This window comes from Palaemon carinicauda, chromosome 27, assembly GCF_036898095.1.
Source record: "Palaemon carinicauda isolate YSFRI2023 chromosome 27, ASM3689809v2, whole genome shotgun sequence".
Classification (NCBI taxonomy): Eukaryota; Metazoa; Arthropoda; class Malacostraca; order Decapoda; family Palaemonidae; genus Palaemon; species Palaemon carinicauda.
In genome coordinates this window covers 90575336-90590501 of record NC_090751.1, presented here as the reverse complement: position 1 = coordinate 90590501, position 15166 = coordinate 90575336, and the positions used below count along the sequence as shown (strand labels likewise).

Genomic DNA, 15166 nt, shown 5'->3' with positions numbered 1-15166 from the left:
TTCAGGCATCAGCAGGAATAGAAAGCACGTTCAAGGAAGAGTTAAGGGCGATATTAAAATCTACTTCAAATCAGGTCAGCAAAGTTGTACTTCAAGATAAAAGTAATCAAAGTGAATTTCAAGTAAGAATCACTGAAATTATAATAATGACAATATTAGCATTCTTAAAACAAACAGATTTACTGAACCATACATACCAGAAGAGGGTTCCAAAGGAGCACCTCCAGGAATCTCTTCATCCTCTGAATCTTCTTGGTGACTCATTGGAATAAAAGTAACTTCATTTCTTTCTTCTAAATAGGGCTTTACTGCCTGTAAACAACAAGGGAAAAGCATTAGCCTCCATAATAATTGTGTTATCTATTCATTTACATTAAAATGTATTGCAGATTTCAAAAGGTAGTAGTGTAGTTTGACAACTTTGGCAGGGTTAGATTCAAAATACGTTCAACCTAAAGATTTTGTTTATTCTCTACACTAGTTCATTGTTAGTTTTTAGTGTGGTTGCTAAATTTTTTTAAATAATTGTTAATCCAGGGACTTAAAGAAGGAACACACACTGAAGGAAGGGTTAATTCGTAATGAGTTTTCTCATTTCAGCAGATCGTTAGCTCTCTCTGTCTATTCTAATTCATCACCAAATCATATGTGAATATAAGGCCTGTAATTTTAATTCATATGAACGGGTTGATTTTTCTTCTATCCCATTTACAAGATATCTCTATGGCAACCCATATTTTATATGCTCTATATGACCAAAATAATTTACATACAGAGTACTGAAAAGAAACTTATAACTAAAGACAATAATTCTATTACTGCATTGATGCAAAAAAAAAAACTTCAACACAGTTATGATTATTTATATTGAAATTTTTCAATTTCCATTACTAGAAGTATTTAGCAATTGTTACTTATAGTATAAAAGTTACAAACATCCTAGAGCTTATAGTTACCTCGCTTTACTGTAAAAACATGATGAAAAATTAAAACTAATCTTTTTTGAGAGAATAATATTCAATCTAAATTCTAAACCTTCAAGGAATTGTGTATGCTGTACAATATATTTTCACTGATTATTTTCTTGGTATGGAATTGTATCAATGACTTTCTGGGGAGAAAACTAAAAGCAAAATACAGTAAAAAACTAGAATAACACTTTACAATTGAAATACATGTTTAATATGCAATAACAAAATATTGATTCAAACAATGAACAACATACAGTACTTAATATTGCCTATGAAACATACAATACATTAATATTAAAGATCTTACCTCCGCACTTTAGAAGAAATCTTTTCTTAAAAGGAAATAACATTATCACAAGACTTCTAAATGACCAAAAGCTTACTAACCTCTTCAAATTCATCTAACAGTTTCCACCCTTGCTCCATGAGATGAGACGGCACTGTTATAACTGGTGGACGAGACCACTCGTCGAGGAGCTTCTGTTTTTCTTCTTTAGAAACTGTAATCGGATGGCCATTCAAGGTTATGAGACTCTCTGAAAAAAATCAAAAAGTCAAGACTGAAATAAATACAATTATCGTCTTTCTCCACATCACAAATTTACAGAATTTACAAATTTACATATAAAAATGACAAATTTGTAGATAATTTGTATTTTACCTAACTATACAAACCTTAGCTATTTAATAGGGGTATTACTTTCGGCGTAGCTGAAATGACAAGCCATTAATATTTAATGAGGGTTTACTACCCACACCGCTAGTTAGCGGGGGGTAGGGGAGGGTAGCTTGCTAAACCCCCCTCACACACCTGTGCTTGAACTCACTTTGCTTGGAGGTAGGACTTCAAGGGGGATAGGGCTGGCGGGCAAGTTTGGTTAAATAGCTAAGGTTTGTATAGTTAGGGTATAGTGAGGAAAAATACAAATTATCTACGAATTTGTCATTTGTTCCGTAACTGGATTACAAACCACGCTATTTAATAGGGGTGACTCACCCATTAGGAAGGGTGGACGTCTCAGCCAGTTCTGGCTTTTTTGGCTTTGCCCGGGGGCTCGTTATTTGAGTGTGTAAGCACCCAAGAAATAAGGAGTCCCTGCACCTCGTTAGAACCTTGCTACGCAAGGACTGCGGCCTACGCAAGCTGTGTGTGAAGATATGAAGTGTGACTCGTCCTAGGAAGTTGTTCTGAAATTCTTTAGATGGAAACTCGTAGACTAGGACTTTCCCAATACCACCTCGTCAGTGTATGGGGACGTAACAGTATTAACTTGATACTAGGAACACAAGGGAGCATGGTTTACCTGCAGTGGTTTGAGGTCAGCTATGCAGAGAACCCAGGATGCTGCTTTCACCAAGAGAGGGGATGATGAAGAAAAGAATAAGGGCGTCAAACCTTTTCACTCATGCAGACTAAAAACTGGGTAACAATGCCCTCAACCTTCTGCTACTTGTCCAATAAGGAGCTTGAGGTTTTAAACCAGCTGTTGTGCAGCCACCACAGGGCCTATAGAGAACGTATCGAGCCTCCTGTGGGTCACGTCTTGCAGGTAGTGGGCTGTGAACGTTGTTTGACGCTTCCACACCCCAGCTTGAAGAACCTGCTTCACAGAGAAATTTCTTTTGAAGGCCAAGGACGTAGCTATGCCCATGACATCATGTGCTCTAGGGAGACGAGACGGAGGAGGATCTGAATTCAAGGACAGATCAATGACCCTATGAATCCATGCAGAGATGGTGTTCTTGGTGACCATCCTCTTAGTCCTTCCTGTGCTGACGGATAGTGCTGGCACATGAGGACGGACTGCAGCTGTTCTTTTGAGGTATAGCCTCAAACTCCTTACTAGGCATAGTAAGAGATGGTCAGGGTCATCTGTTACAGAATGGAGACTAGAAATCCGGAAGGAGTCGAATCAAGGATCCACAACTCCAGGACTCTGAGTCTTAGCAATAAACTCAGGGACAAAGCTGAACGTTACCTCCCCCCCTCCCCTTGAATGGGCGATGTCCTACGAGAGACCATGAAGTTCGCCGACTCGCTTGGCCGAGGCCAAAGCTAACAGGAACACCGTCTTCCAGGTTAGGTGGCGATCTGATGCCTGGTGTAATGGTTCATAGGGAGGTCTCTTAAGAGACCTGAGAACTCGAACCACGTTCCATGGGGGAGGTCTCACTTCCGACTGAGGGCAGGTAAGTTCATAACTATGTATGAGTAGAGAAAGTTCTAGCGATGAAGAAATGTCCAGTCCTTTCAGCCTGAAAGCTAGACTTAGGGCTGAGCGATAGCCTTTCACCCCCGAGACTGAAAGGCGCATTTCTTCCCTAAAATACGCGAAGAACTCCGCTATTGTTGGAATAGTGGCATCGAGTGGAGAGAGACCCCTTCCACGACACCAACCACAGAGGACTTTCCACTTTGACTGGTAGACAGCTGCAGATGACTTTCGCATGTGTCCAGACATCCTGACAGCAACTAGTTGCGAAAATCCTATCTCAGAGAGGAGATGCTGGATAGTCTCCATGCGTGAAGTCGTAACAAAGCTACGGCTTTGTGGAAGATGATGGCATGTGGTTGTTGGAGCAGATTGTGTCATGGAGGGAGTTCTCTTGGTAGCTCCGTTAGGAGTTGCAGAAGGTCCGGGAACCATTCTGCGTGATGCCATAGTGGAGCTATGAGGGTCATTGAAAGATTGACCAATGTTCTGGTCTTGTTGAGCACCCTCCTCATCAGACAGAACGGGGGAAAGCGTAAACGTCGATGTTGTCCCACCGTTGTTGGAAAGCATCTTGCCAGAGAGCCTTGGGGTCTGGGACTGGGGAGCAGTACAGCGGGAGCCTGAAGTTCAGGGCCATTGCGAAAAGATCCACAGTCAGAGAACCCCACAAAGTCAGGACTTTGTCGGCTACTTGATGATCCAAAGACCACTCGGTACTCACTATCTGAGACAGTCTGCTCAGATTGTCAGCGAGCACATTCCTTTTGCCTGGAATGAAGCGTGCCTATAGTGGTATCAAGTGGATTTAGGCCCATCTCAGTATCTCTACTGCTAGATGGGATAGCTGCTGCGAAAAAGTACCTCCTTGTTTGTTGATGTAGGCCACTACTGTGGTGTTGTCGCTAATCACCACCAAAGAGTGACTTGCCAGGTACTGTTGGAACTGTTGAAGGGCCAGGAAGATGGCCTTCATCTCTAGGAGATTTATATGGAGATATTTTTCTGACTCTGACCAAAGGCCTGAGGTCGTGTGGTGCAGTACGTGGACCCCCCACCATTTCTTTGATTTCTTTGAAGCCTCCGAAAACAGCATCAAATCCAGGGGGAGGACGAGAAGATCCACTCCTTTTCATAGGGTCTCGTCTGCCACCCACCACTGGAGGTCCGTCAGTTCCGCAGGTCCCATAGGGATCTGGAAGTCCGGGGAATCGTAACCTTGATTCCACAGGGACTTGAGTCGCCACTGGAGGGATCTCATCCTGAGGCTACCGTTGGGAACTAGACGACCCAGCGATGAAAGGTGACCGAGGAGACGTAACCACGATTGGGCTGGAAGTTCTTCTCGTCTGAGAAAAGGACTTGCGACCTTCCTCAGCCTTGCTATCCTGTCGTCTGATGAGAAGGCTTTGTGGAGATTGATGTCTATATTCATGCCTAGATATACCAGTCTTTGAGTGGGAAGCAGTGAGGACTTCTCAAGATTTACCATGATCCCCAGATCTTGGCAAAGTCTTAGAAGTTTGTCCCAGTGCTGAAGAAGGGATGACACCAAGTCTTCTAGGATTAACCAGTCGTCCAGATAACGGAGGAGACAGATGCCAATCCTGTGTGCCCATAAAGATATTAGGGTGAACATTCTAGTGGAAACCTGTGGTGCTGTGGAGAGACCGAAGCACAGCACCTTGAACTGGTACTTTTCGTTGGATATTGATGCTCGCACAGGGGCGCGTAACGGTGCTCATGTGATGAAGAATACCAGGAATTGCGCGTGGGACACTGATGGCGTGCGCGCGGAAGACTGCTGGTGTGCGTGCGGGCGGCGGGGGACTGCGGGAGCGCGAGGGAGACTGATGGCTCGCAGGAGCGTGGGCGGAAGACTGTAGGCGCACAGGAGCACGCACGGGAGGATGTTGGCACGCGCACACGCGGGAGACTATTCGCGCGTGGGCGCGCAGGATCAGGGCGTCGAGTGCGCAGGCGAGAGCTTGCATGTCCCTGAAGAAGTCGTAGGGCGAGCGCGTGCAGGAGAGATACCCCTGGCATGCGGCCACGCAGTTGAAGGCTGTGCTGCTCGTGGGCGCGCGTCTTGTGGGCGTGTCAGAATGATGGCGCGCAACTGCAGGAGAGGATGGGCGAGGGCACGCGTATCCTCATGAATACGTGCAGGTGAATGCACGTGTCGGCGCGATGGAGAAAGCTGGCGCGTAAGCGAGCGCTAGCGCATGGGAGAGGTCAACTTAGACTTCCCAACAGCGCCCAGATCAGAAGATCGTGGGCGCGCAGGAGAGATGACTGCTGGGCATGGGCGCGGGCGAGCGCTGGCGCGCAGGAGATCATTGGCATGTAGGAGAGCCCTGGCGTACAGGAGGTTCATGGCGCGCAGGTGAGGGTTGGCGCACAGATGGGCGTGGGCGAGTATCTATTTGCTCAGGCAAAGCTTGGCGCGCAGGTGCATAGCGCGTATGGGAAGTATGCGCGCATTGGCGCATACGCCCTTGATGCCCTGTATTAGGGTTAGATGACGAGGCCTGACGAGCGTGGAGGTCAGGATCGTTGGCGCATAGCGCGCATCAGCATCCAAGAAAGGCGACGGCAGGTCGGCAGGTCTGACGGGTGGAAGGTCGACGTGTCCTTTGAAAGGACGACCTTCCACCGAAGGGGATCACCAACGATCCGCAGAAAGGTCCAGGACCAGAGTAGGAACAGTCGGTGATAACGAGGCTCCTCTGCGGAGGACTGCAACGAAGATGTAGAATCAAAGAGGCGCCTCCTCACCGCAGGTGAAGGAAGGCCTCTCTGACGAAGAGGAAGGTGAGCCTTGCGACGAATACGCCCTCTAGGGGCCGTTGGATCAGTAAGCTGACCCTCTGCAGTGCTCCGAAGAGGAGTCTCTGTAAGAGAACTCTCCTAAGGGAGAGAAACACCAGCAGGAGAGACTGTTGGACTTAGTTTTTCCCTCGTTAGATGAACAGGAACGGGAGAAACTAAGCCGTCAGCTACTGTAGGGTTTGAAGAGGCAGAGGTGATGGGTGATACCGCATTGGATACCTCTGACACCACAACGTCGACAATCGACAGAGGATCAACCTCTGCCGGAGGCGACGATTGCTTGACAGCGGCACCCAATTGGATGTAGTCAAGTAAGACTTCCTTGGAGGGCGAACCCTCGAACCTCAAGGAAGACCAAAGCTGAAATAAAGGGATTAGTGACAAATCCTCCCCCGGGGGGGAGAGGTGGAGTTGCTTCGCTAGGGTAAGCAATCCCATCTCTCGAACCCCAAGTTTGGAAAACAGTACAACGGTCTACGCTACCACTCGACAGTCTCTCGAAAGAGACCGACCGAGTGCGAGCTTCGGAGGAGGTTTGAGCAATGGAAGAAGAGGCCTTGGGTTTTTCTCCTTTCAAAGAAACCTTCAAAGGAGAAATATCCTGTTTGGACTTCTTCCGTCGCTGCGAAAACCTCTCCCACTGGGAGGTAGACCACTCCCTATACTTGTCATCTCTATCGCATTGTTAACCTCTACAGGAAGGACAAAGGGCGTGAGGGTCAGTCTCAACCACTGACATGAATGTTCTACATGTGCGGTCGGGTAATCCAGGGCAGGTGCGCATAATAGCAGAGGCCAACTTCACACACAAAACTGTCAAAGAAAAAGCAAAAATGCATTAATGGCTGCCAAAGAGCAGTGAGAATGATAGCGGACACGTCCGACTACCATCCGAGCCAAGGGCAAAGTGAGTTCAAGCACAGGTGTGTGAGGGGGGTAGCAAGCTACCCTCTACTACCCCCGCTAACTAGCGGTGTGGGTAGTAAACCCTCGTTAAATCTTAATGGCTCGTCATTTCAGCTACGCCGAAAGTAACACCCCTATTAAATAGCGTGGTTTGTATTCCAGTTATGGAACAACTATATTGTTAGAAAAGTAAGTTTCCTCATTTATCTTTAATCTGGAATGTTATTCACTCTTTTTGGCGACTCTTCAAATACACCAAATTCCATTTTTAAGTGCTTATCAAATCTTATAAATTCCAAACATCAGTTATAAATAAAACAACAATTTAGTATGACTGATGCATTTTTTAAGGGGCACAATGATGACATAAGGCCTCATTTTGATGTAAAGCAAGAGCGTGAACTTATAATTGAGAGGACTTGCTTCTAATATTGAGATTTTTTATTTGAATGAGAGGATTCATTTCTACATCAACAGGATCTTGAATTATCCTGCGTTTAGGTGATGTCTCTGGAACTCTACTATAGGTGAAGAGAAAGCAGCAGTAGCAGCATATACCAAAAAACTTTCAGCACCAACACTCTTCTTTCTCTCCCAAGAGAGATCACCCACCATAGGAAAAGAAGGGCAGCGGCCATCTTATCCACCAACCTTGCATATGCTAAGTCAGTACGATGATTGTTGGAACCGATGATTCTTCCCACAGTGGAACAACCCTTGGAACTCACTCACTCCTTGCACAAGACCACACAAAGGTAAGAGATGTGAAAATACCTCTACCGAGAACAATGCACTCCCTAGGGTTCTCTGTGCCAACATTTCTTCCAGCTAAAGGACAACAAGGCACAAAAATGAGAGGTTCCTGGGACTTGCACTGTTTTTCTCATGGGGAGAGAAACGGTTACACAAACGTAATTCCCATTGATAGAAGTCATTAGCAAAGATGACTAGGCAAAAACACGTTGGGGTGAAAGGAAAAATAAAAGTTTGTTTTTCCTAAGTTGGGTTGCTGAAAACGACACTCACAGGTTAGAGAACACAACGCATGTGAACTCTTCTTCCCATGGAGGGCCACTGAAATCCAAGGGTAACTTCCTTAGGATCACGTACTTATCATCGATGTCATACGCACACACGAAGGGATAGGACAGGAACAAATGTTCTTGACAGCAAATTTACTTTGGAGAAACACACTAGGTCTGTTTCTTCTTTAATTGCACAAAAAATTAGGTTATTAAGAAAGTCTTTTGAAGATTTTCAGTGATCAATCTATTCTAAAGAAGTGTTTTAATTCTTTAGTTCTACCTTGTTTCGAGTATTGTTCTCCTGTCTAGTCTTCAGTTGCTGATTCTTATCTTAATTTGTTGAACAGGAACTTAAGGTCTATTAAATTTCTTATTCCTGATCTAGATACTAATCTTTAACACCGTCGTTCAATTAGTTCATTATGCATGTTGCATAAGGATTTTTATAATTCTGATCACCCTTTACATTCAGATCATCCAGGAAAGTTCCATCCTGTTCATAATACTAGACATGCAGTTAATTCTAATAGTCAGGCCTTCTCCATTATGAGGTTCAATACTACACAGTACTTTAGAAGTTTTATTCCAGCTGTGACCAAGTTGTGGAATGATCTTCCTAATCGGGTACAGTAGTTGAATCAATAGAACTTAAAAAGTTCAATCTTGCAGCAAATGTTTTTATGTTGAACAAGTTGACACAAGTTCTTTTATAGTCTATATATGAATTATCTGTTTTAATGTTTTTTTAAATATTTTATTTTAATTTTTCCTCACTTCTAATTTATTTTCTTGTTTGCTTTCCTCACTGGGCTATTTTTGGAACCCTTGGGCTTATAGCATCTTGCATTTCCAACTAGGGTTGTAGCTTGGCTAGTAATAATAATAATAATAATAATAATAATAATAATAATAATAATAATAATATTGGCAGGTAAACAGGAAATTATAACAAAAACAGTTGATCGAAATCACAGCATACCCTTGCCTCTAAAATCCCTCGAACAAAATTGCAAGGACCTATTTCAAACAGAGAAAAATTAAAAGACTAAATCAACCAGATGCAGACACTCAATAGTAAATCCGTACTCACAGGCTGCCAAAGTTAAATTGGAGGTTGCTCTACCTGTCAGGTGAGTGAGGCTCCTGCCACCTAGTGACCAACAATGTATGTCTTGTTAAAAGCCTAACAATCATTCCAGCTTTATTGAAGTTATCCATCTATTAAAGGTCAATGGTTTGCATTACATGTAGGAACAGAGAAGACTGAGGTTAATCTGTCTATCTACCATGGCACTTCCCAACTTTTGGGGGTAAGCCAATATATAAAAAAAAAAAAAAAAAAAAAAAAAAAAGGTAAAATAAAAGGAATTTTTCTTCCCTTCTCTTCATACCTTCCGGCCCGACGAGGGATTCAGTTGAGTTTGGTTAGTACTACTAAGGTGCCATACTGAATCCCATAATGCCACTACCTCATTGGTCACCAAGGCAACCGGAGGAAGCAGCAGGGTCTATCGGAGCTGAGTCACAATCGCTCGTCATTCATTCCTATTTCTAGATGTAAATAGTATGATGTAAATAAAATTATTGAAGAATGATAACAAGATCAGTCTTCAAGTAGTGCCTAATTTCATATACATGACGGTTGTCACTACTCAATCTTCTAATACTTCAAACCTCAACAGAATGGGGAAAAGGCTTGTTATATTCCCTGAAGGACATACCGAGTTGGAAAATCTTTCACTAACTGCAGTGAAGAGATAAGAGAAGGTAAACTCAATATTCTGTGATTACAAAGAAATAAAATGCTTTAAAACCCGTAACCACGAGGCAACTTTCATCTGGTTGAGACATCTGATGTGGATGGAAAATGCAGTCATATCTGATAAATTTTACGGCAGAGAACTTCAAGTTAATCACTCAATCACAACAAATAAAAAACATTTAAGAGATTTTAAAGTCAACAAGGAGACTCCTGGAAATAAAAATTGCTGATTATAATCTCGGGGGTTATAATAACCGTGTTTCAAAATAAAATAAGTAGTAAATATGAGCATAACAACAAACAACATCTCATTAATTAGCTTGATTTTTCATGTGGATAAACCACACATTGGAAGTAAAGTACCTGTACTTACCATCATATAGATACTCCAATCCTTTTACCATTGCATTCAGTTCTGCAGTCTTCTTTCCAAATCCATAGCCAGTGAAGTTCATAGGTTTGGGCCAATTAATAGTAAAAATGCTTTGATACACCACCTGGTTTTTTATTCGTCCCATGGCCGACGTTTTATGCTGACAACTGAAAAACAACAAAAGATACTCAGCTTCACAAGACACTTCTAAGCTTGTAAAATCCTGAATCTATAAGCAGAAATAACCTAAATTACAAACCACTGTTTCATTTTGCTGGATGATTAAAACTAATACTCTGTACTAATAAGAAAATATGAATTCTAACCTAAAGTAAAAAGTAGTTCAGCCATAAAAAGATTGGATAAATACTAATCCTTTTGCTTGTTCTTCCATTTTAACAAACTCCAGTAGACATTCTTTAATTCAAAATACCGAAATATGAACATTTAGGAAAGGATGACAAACTGGGAAATTCCAGTGCTGGAAAGGGTTCTCTACCAGTCGGCAGTACTTGATAAATCTTGGCCCTAATTAGCCTATAAAGAATGAGTTTCCTACACAGTACATGCATTCTGTGGTGTCCTGCTTGAAATTTAAATTGTGATAACCAGTTGTAAGCTGATCGTTGTAGAGAATAAACATATAAACTAATTCCGGTTTGGTCTGTCTAAACCATCCTTCAATGGGTCAAGATCATTACAGGTTCCACCATGTGCAGCTGCTGCGTTCCCTTTCACCTACCCTTTGGACCACATGGTATCATTTTGCTGTTAGCAGTTGCCCCCTTATCACAATCGCTCCTTGTTTGTTGTGATTGCAGCCATTTTAGTGCTCGGAGTTTGAAATACCCTATGTGCAAAATTTTAACTCAAATAGAGCTGTTGTAAAACAACAAAACAATTTTTAACATAATTTGTATTTTTACTACCTGTACAAACCTGAGACATTTACAAGGGTTTACTTCTATGTCAATTTTATACGACCAAACAAAAGAAAATGGGATGCTTGGCTGGTAAACTATAATAGGTTACTAAGCTACTAAATTACTGGGCTATATAAGCTCTGCTGTGAACAAATTTTCACTTTACCCTAGTCTAGACTTGTGGGTTGGATGGGGTGGGACCTTTGCATAAATGACTCAGATTTTTAGAGCAGGAAAAATACAATTCGTCTTAAAACTTTATAGTTTATTCCTACGCGGGTACAAACTTCTAAGTCCTTTATATGGAGAGTTTTCCTTAGAGGAAGGAAATCTGTGTTAAGATCAAGCTCCACATCATGAATATGACTCCAAGAAGTCTATTGTAAATTAAAAATCAATAAAGACAGTTCATCTGGCTTGTCAAGGGCCAGCCTGAAGTGTTAAATCCATCTAAGACAAGACCTAGATAGGATGAAGCATTACCAGGTGCAGCTATAAAGAATTGATGTTATTACAATAAAAAAAACAAATTTAAAAAGGTAGTCAAAATTACCTTCACTAGGGAATGATAAGTACTTCTTGGTCCACAGCTTGGGAAAGTAAAGTATGCCCAAGATTGATACACTTTTCATAACTTTACAATGCAGAGAATAATTGATGCCATGACAAATGGTTAAGTGCCCTATCAGAGATTTTATTAGATTATCTGTTCAGCTGAAGCAATAAGACCCAAGGAGAAAGTATCCAGGGGCCTATGAAAAGTCTTTTAAGCAATGGCCTGATAAAGTGGTATGCTTCTTCCAGATCCCTGAACTAAGTGCTTACCGTAGGCTACCAAATGGTTCTTGCATAACACTAGGGTTGTGACAAATCCACAGAAGTCATGTGCTCGAGTGGGAGCCTTGGCGACACTTCTTCCAAGAATTTATATTCTTCCAAGGATTTATATGTTCTCATAATGGTGTCACACAACCATAAGGAAATAGTATTGTTAGATACTTCTGGTTTTGGAAGAGGCCAGTACTCACACACAGATTAGGAATTCTAGGTCTGAGAGAGGCTGCTTTCTTCAGGTATTTACTGACCACTCTTGTGGGTCAGAGTAACATTATCCGGACCATCAATTATGTCCTTACCAGATGAGACCGGGAGTCAAATTTAGAATCAAGTATAGCTGGATTTTGTCTTACAAACTCGGGAACAATAGAGAAGGATAATTCCTTCATCCCTTTAGAATGTGAAGCAAGATAAGATAGATCAAATAATTCACTTAAGCTCTTAGCTGAGGCTAGAGTAAGGAGGAAGATAATCGTCAGGGTGAGATCCCTGTCTAGAACTTTACGTAAAGGTTAATAAGGGGTCATTTTAAGGAACCTAAGAACTTTAATCACATTTCAATAGTGAGGTTCAAGATCCTGAGGAGGGCAGATCTGTTCAAAACTTCTGATAAGAGCAGATAGTTCCCATGAAGAGGAGAGATCAGGTTTCCTTAGTTTAAAAATCTGGATCAAAACTGAGAGGTAGCCTTTCACCCCAGTGACTGAAAGGGATTTCTCATTCCTCAGGTACCTAAAAAATCAGCAATCAGGGGAATAGTGGCTTTGCATGGAGCAATATTCTCCTTTCGACACCAATCACAAAAAGTTGAAAACTTGCCCTGATAAACCGCAGCAGACAACTTTCAGTAAGTTGTTTCACAGTTGGTCATGAAAAACCTTCCTTTCAGTTATGTTGGATAATCTCCGGCTGTGGACTACCCATGGAACTTTCTTACGTGTGGTTGGCACAGTAGGGTTGGCCATCCTGAAAGTTCTCTATGAATTTCTGGGAGATCTAACAAGTCTGGATACCAGTCCATCTGCAGCCACTTAGGGGCTACTAGCATTACTCTGATTTCTCGGGACTCACATATCCTGTTCAGGACCTTACAAATCAGATAGAATGGAAGAAAGGTGCATAAGTCCAGCTCGTCCCAAGGGTACTGGAAGTCGTCTAGTGTTCACGCGCGCTAGCTATTTAAACCACATGAATGACCAGCCAAAAGAGGACAAAAGTGTTGAAGAATCACTTAACACCTCAACCCTTTCAAATCACATTGATTTACATGGTCAGTCCTCGTACTGACTCTAAGTGTTGTAGGAGGTGCGATCCCCCGTCTCTTTTGACGTCCCCATGAACTATCGAATATCTGGCCCATGCATTAGCATGAGGAAAAGCCCTTCAATGGGCTTGTCTTGCCCGGCCTCATTGCTAATCAAGACTGAGACTCACCTATCAGATTACTGCACAAGGAGGGTCGCTGTCTTATATGAAGTGTCTCTCCAGATACCATTGAAGGTACAATACTGAAGACTGAGACGACCATTGAAACGAGCTATTCCAGAGAAGTTTGGTCTTCCAGCCACTTTTCCTAAAGCTTTGTTGGTAGATGGGGCTGCTGAAGGAGAGGGAATGCTACCTCTTGAAGATGCTGCTTTGTCCCGAGGTGGAAAGAATCTTTACCTGAGGGTGTTGATGTTTAAAAAAAAAAAAAAAAAATTGGTATACAGTATGTCTGGGCAAAAAGGCAACTTTTCCGATTCATCAGGATCCCCCACCAAGATTGAACAAAAGGCGTTTGTCCCGATGGGAGTCGTCAGAGTAGTGTAGGAGACTAATGTCATTGGCATGTATCCCTGCCCTAAATGTGGGATGGATTTTGGAATTTCCTTCTTGGATGAAATTAGTCAAACAAACTCAAGCATATTTGGAAGGTCCACAACTGGTCTCCCATCCCCCAAATTCTATTGAAGACAATTGTCGGCAAAAGAGAACTACTCAGAGTGATTTAGATCTATAATAGGATCAAATGAGAGGATCAACCCCATGAGTAACTGGACGTCGACAATAACAACTTCAGAGGTCTACTGGATAACCCTGCCAGTCACAATTAAGTGTGAGCACCGGAAAGTGCATGTGTAAATGCATACACTTGCGCTCTTATGAAGCCCTTACGGGTGATGTACGTAACTTTGAGGTGAAGTAAACCACCTACTGTATTTTAAACACCTAACTGGATGAGCATATACAAGTACATTTGATGTAGAGAGATTTGCACACTCTCCGAAGAGCTAGCATACTCAGGTGACAGCGTGGGCTCAAGTGATAGCGTGCTCTGAGGTGAGAGTCCTGTGTTCACCTTGAGAGACAAGTTAGCATTAAACATGACTCCACAAGGATGGGCGTGCTCAATTGTTAAACATGCTCAAGTCGGTAAAAAGTGAGCTAATTGCAGACCACGTCTGATGATCAGCATTCCAATTGAGTTGGGGAACACTGATTCAGCGGAGCTCGCAACGTTGGTATCCAAAGAAGGATGCGGTATTCCTTTGGGAAGAAGCTTGTTCCACCTGATACAGTTTTTTCGGACATCGGAAAAGTCTGACTCATGGGCGGCACAGGTAAGAGTTCAGCGTTATCTTTGACCAGCCAGTCAAGTTGTGGGAGACATGTGGTTATTACAAGAACTACAGTATATCCCAAGAAGCTGTTAACAACATTACCAGGAAAGTGTCCAAGAGTACTGAAAAAAATAAACTGGAAAGCATATAACCGCCAAAATCTTCAGCCAGTGGAAGAACATATGTTCCCACGGATTGCTGCTATCAGAACGTATGTTCCCACGGATTGCTGCTATCAAAGTGGCTACTCAGTGAGTTACCAGGGGGGTCCCCCCTCCCAGACAGTACCACCTAACTACACCTCATTATAAATCTTCAAAGCTGTATTCCGGTTTGCTGTTATCATTTCCTATGTAAAGGACAATGGTTTATATTTGCGCTGGAACAAAATTTAATCTTTTGCTCCTTACAAGAATGAAATCTCAATGCTAGGTAAAATTAATCATATTAACAAAAATCTATCATCCAAAGCAATACCTAGTATTGTTTCTTTGATGCTGACTGAATGTAAGCATTCGAGTATAATTAAAAGCTATAAACAATACCGTACTTACCTATAAGAGGAATCCAAATTTGAACTTAGGTTATTGAACATATTATTCAGAGTTCCTTTAACGTTAGGGAAAAGGCCTAAAACCTTTTCCTTTTGATCTGGAAAAAAAAATGTTATTTTTATTACTAAAATAAATTTTTGAATATACTTACCCGGTGATCATATAAG

General features: G+C 42.3%; 1 protein-coding gene across 1 annotated transcript in view; it reads right to left on the bottom strand.

Moving 5' to 3' along the window:
• LOC137620795 (ATP-dependent RNA helicase DHX30-like) overlaps positions 1-15166 on the bottom strand; it is a 175152-nt gene that overhangs the window by 71431 nt on the left and 88555 nt on the right. The window contains exons 4-7 of the mRNA XM_068351234.1: positions 15000-15096; positions 10083-10249; positions 1359-1507; positions 198-312 (exon numbers count right to left, since the gene is read on the bottom strand). Of these exons, the coding sequence (XP_068207335.1) occupies positions 198-312; positions 1359-1507; positions 10083-10249; positions 15000-15096 (528 nt within the window). The remainder of the gene's footprint in view (positions 1-197; positions 313-1358; positions 1508-10082; positions 10250-14999; positions 15097-15166) is intronic.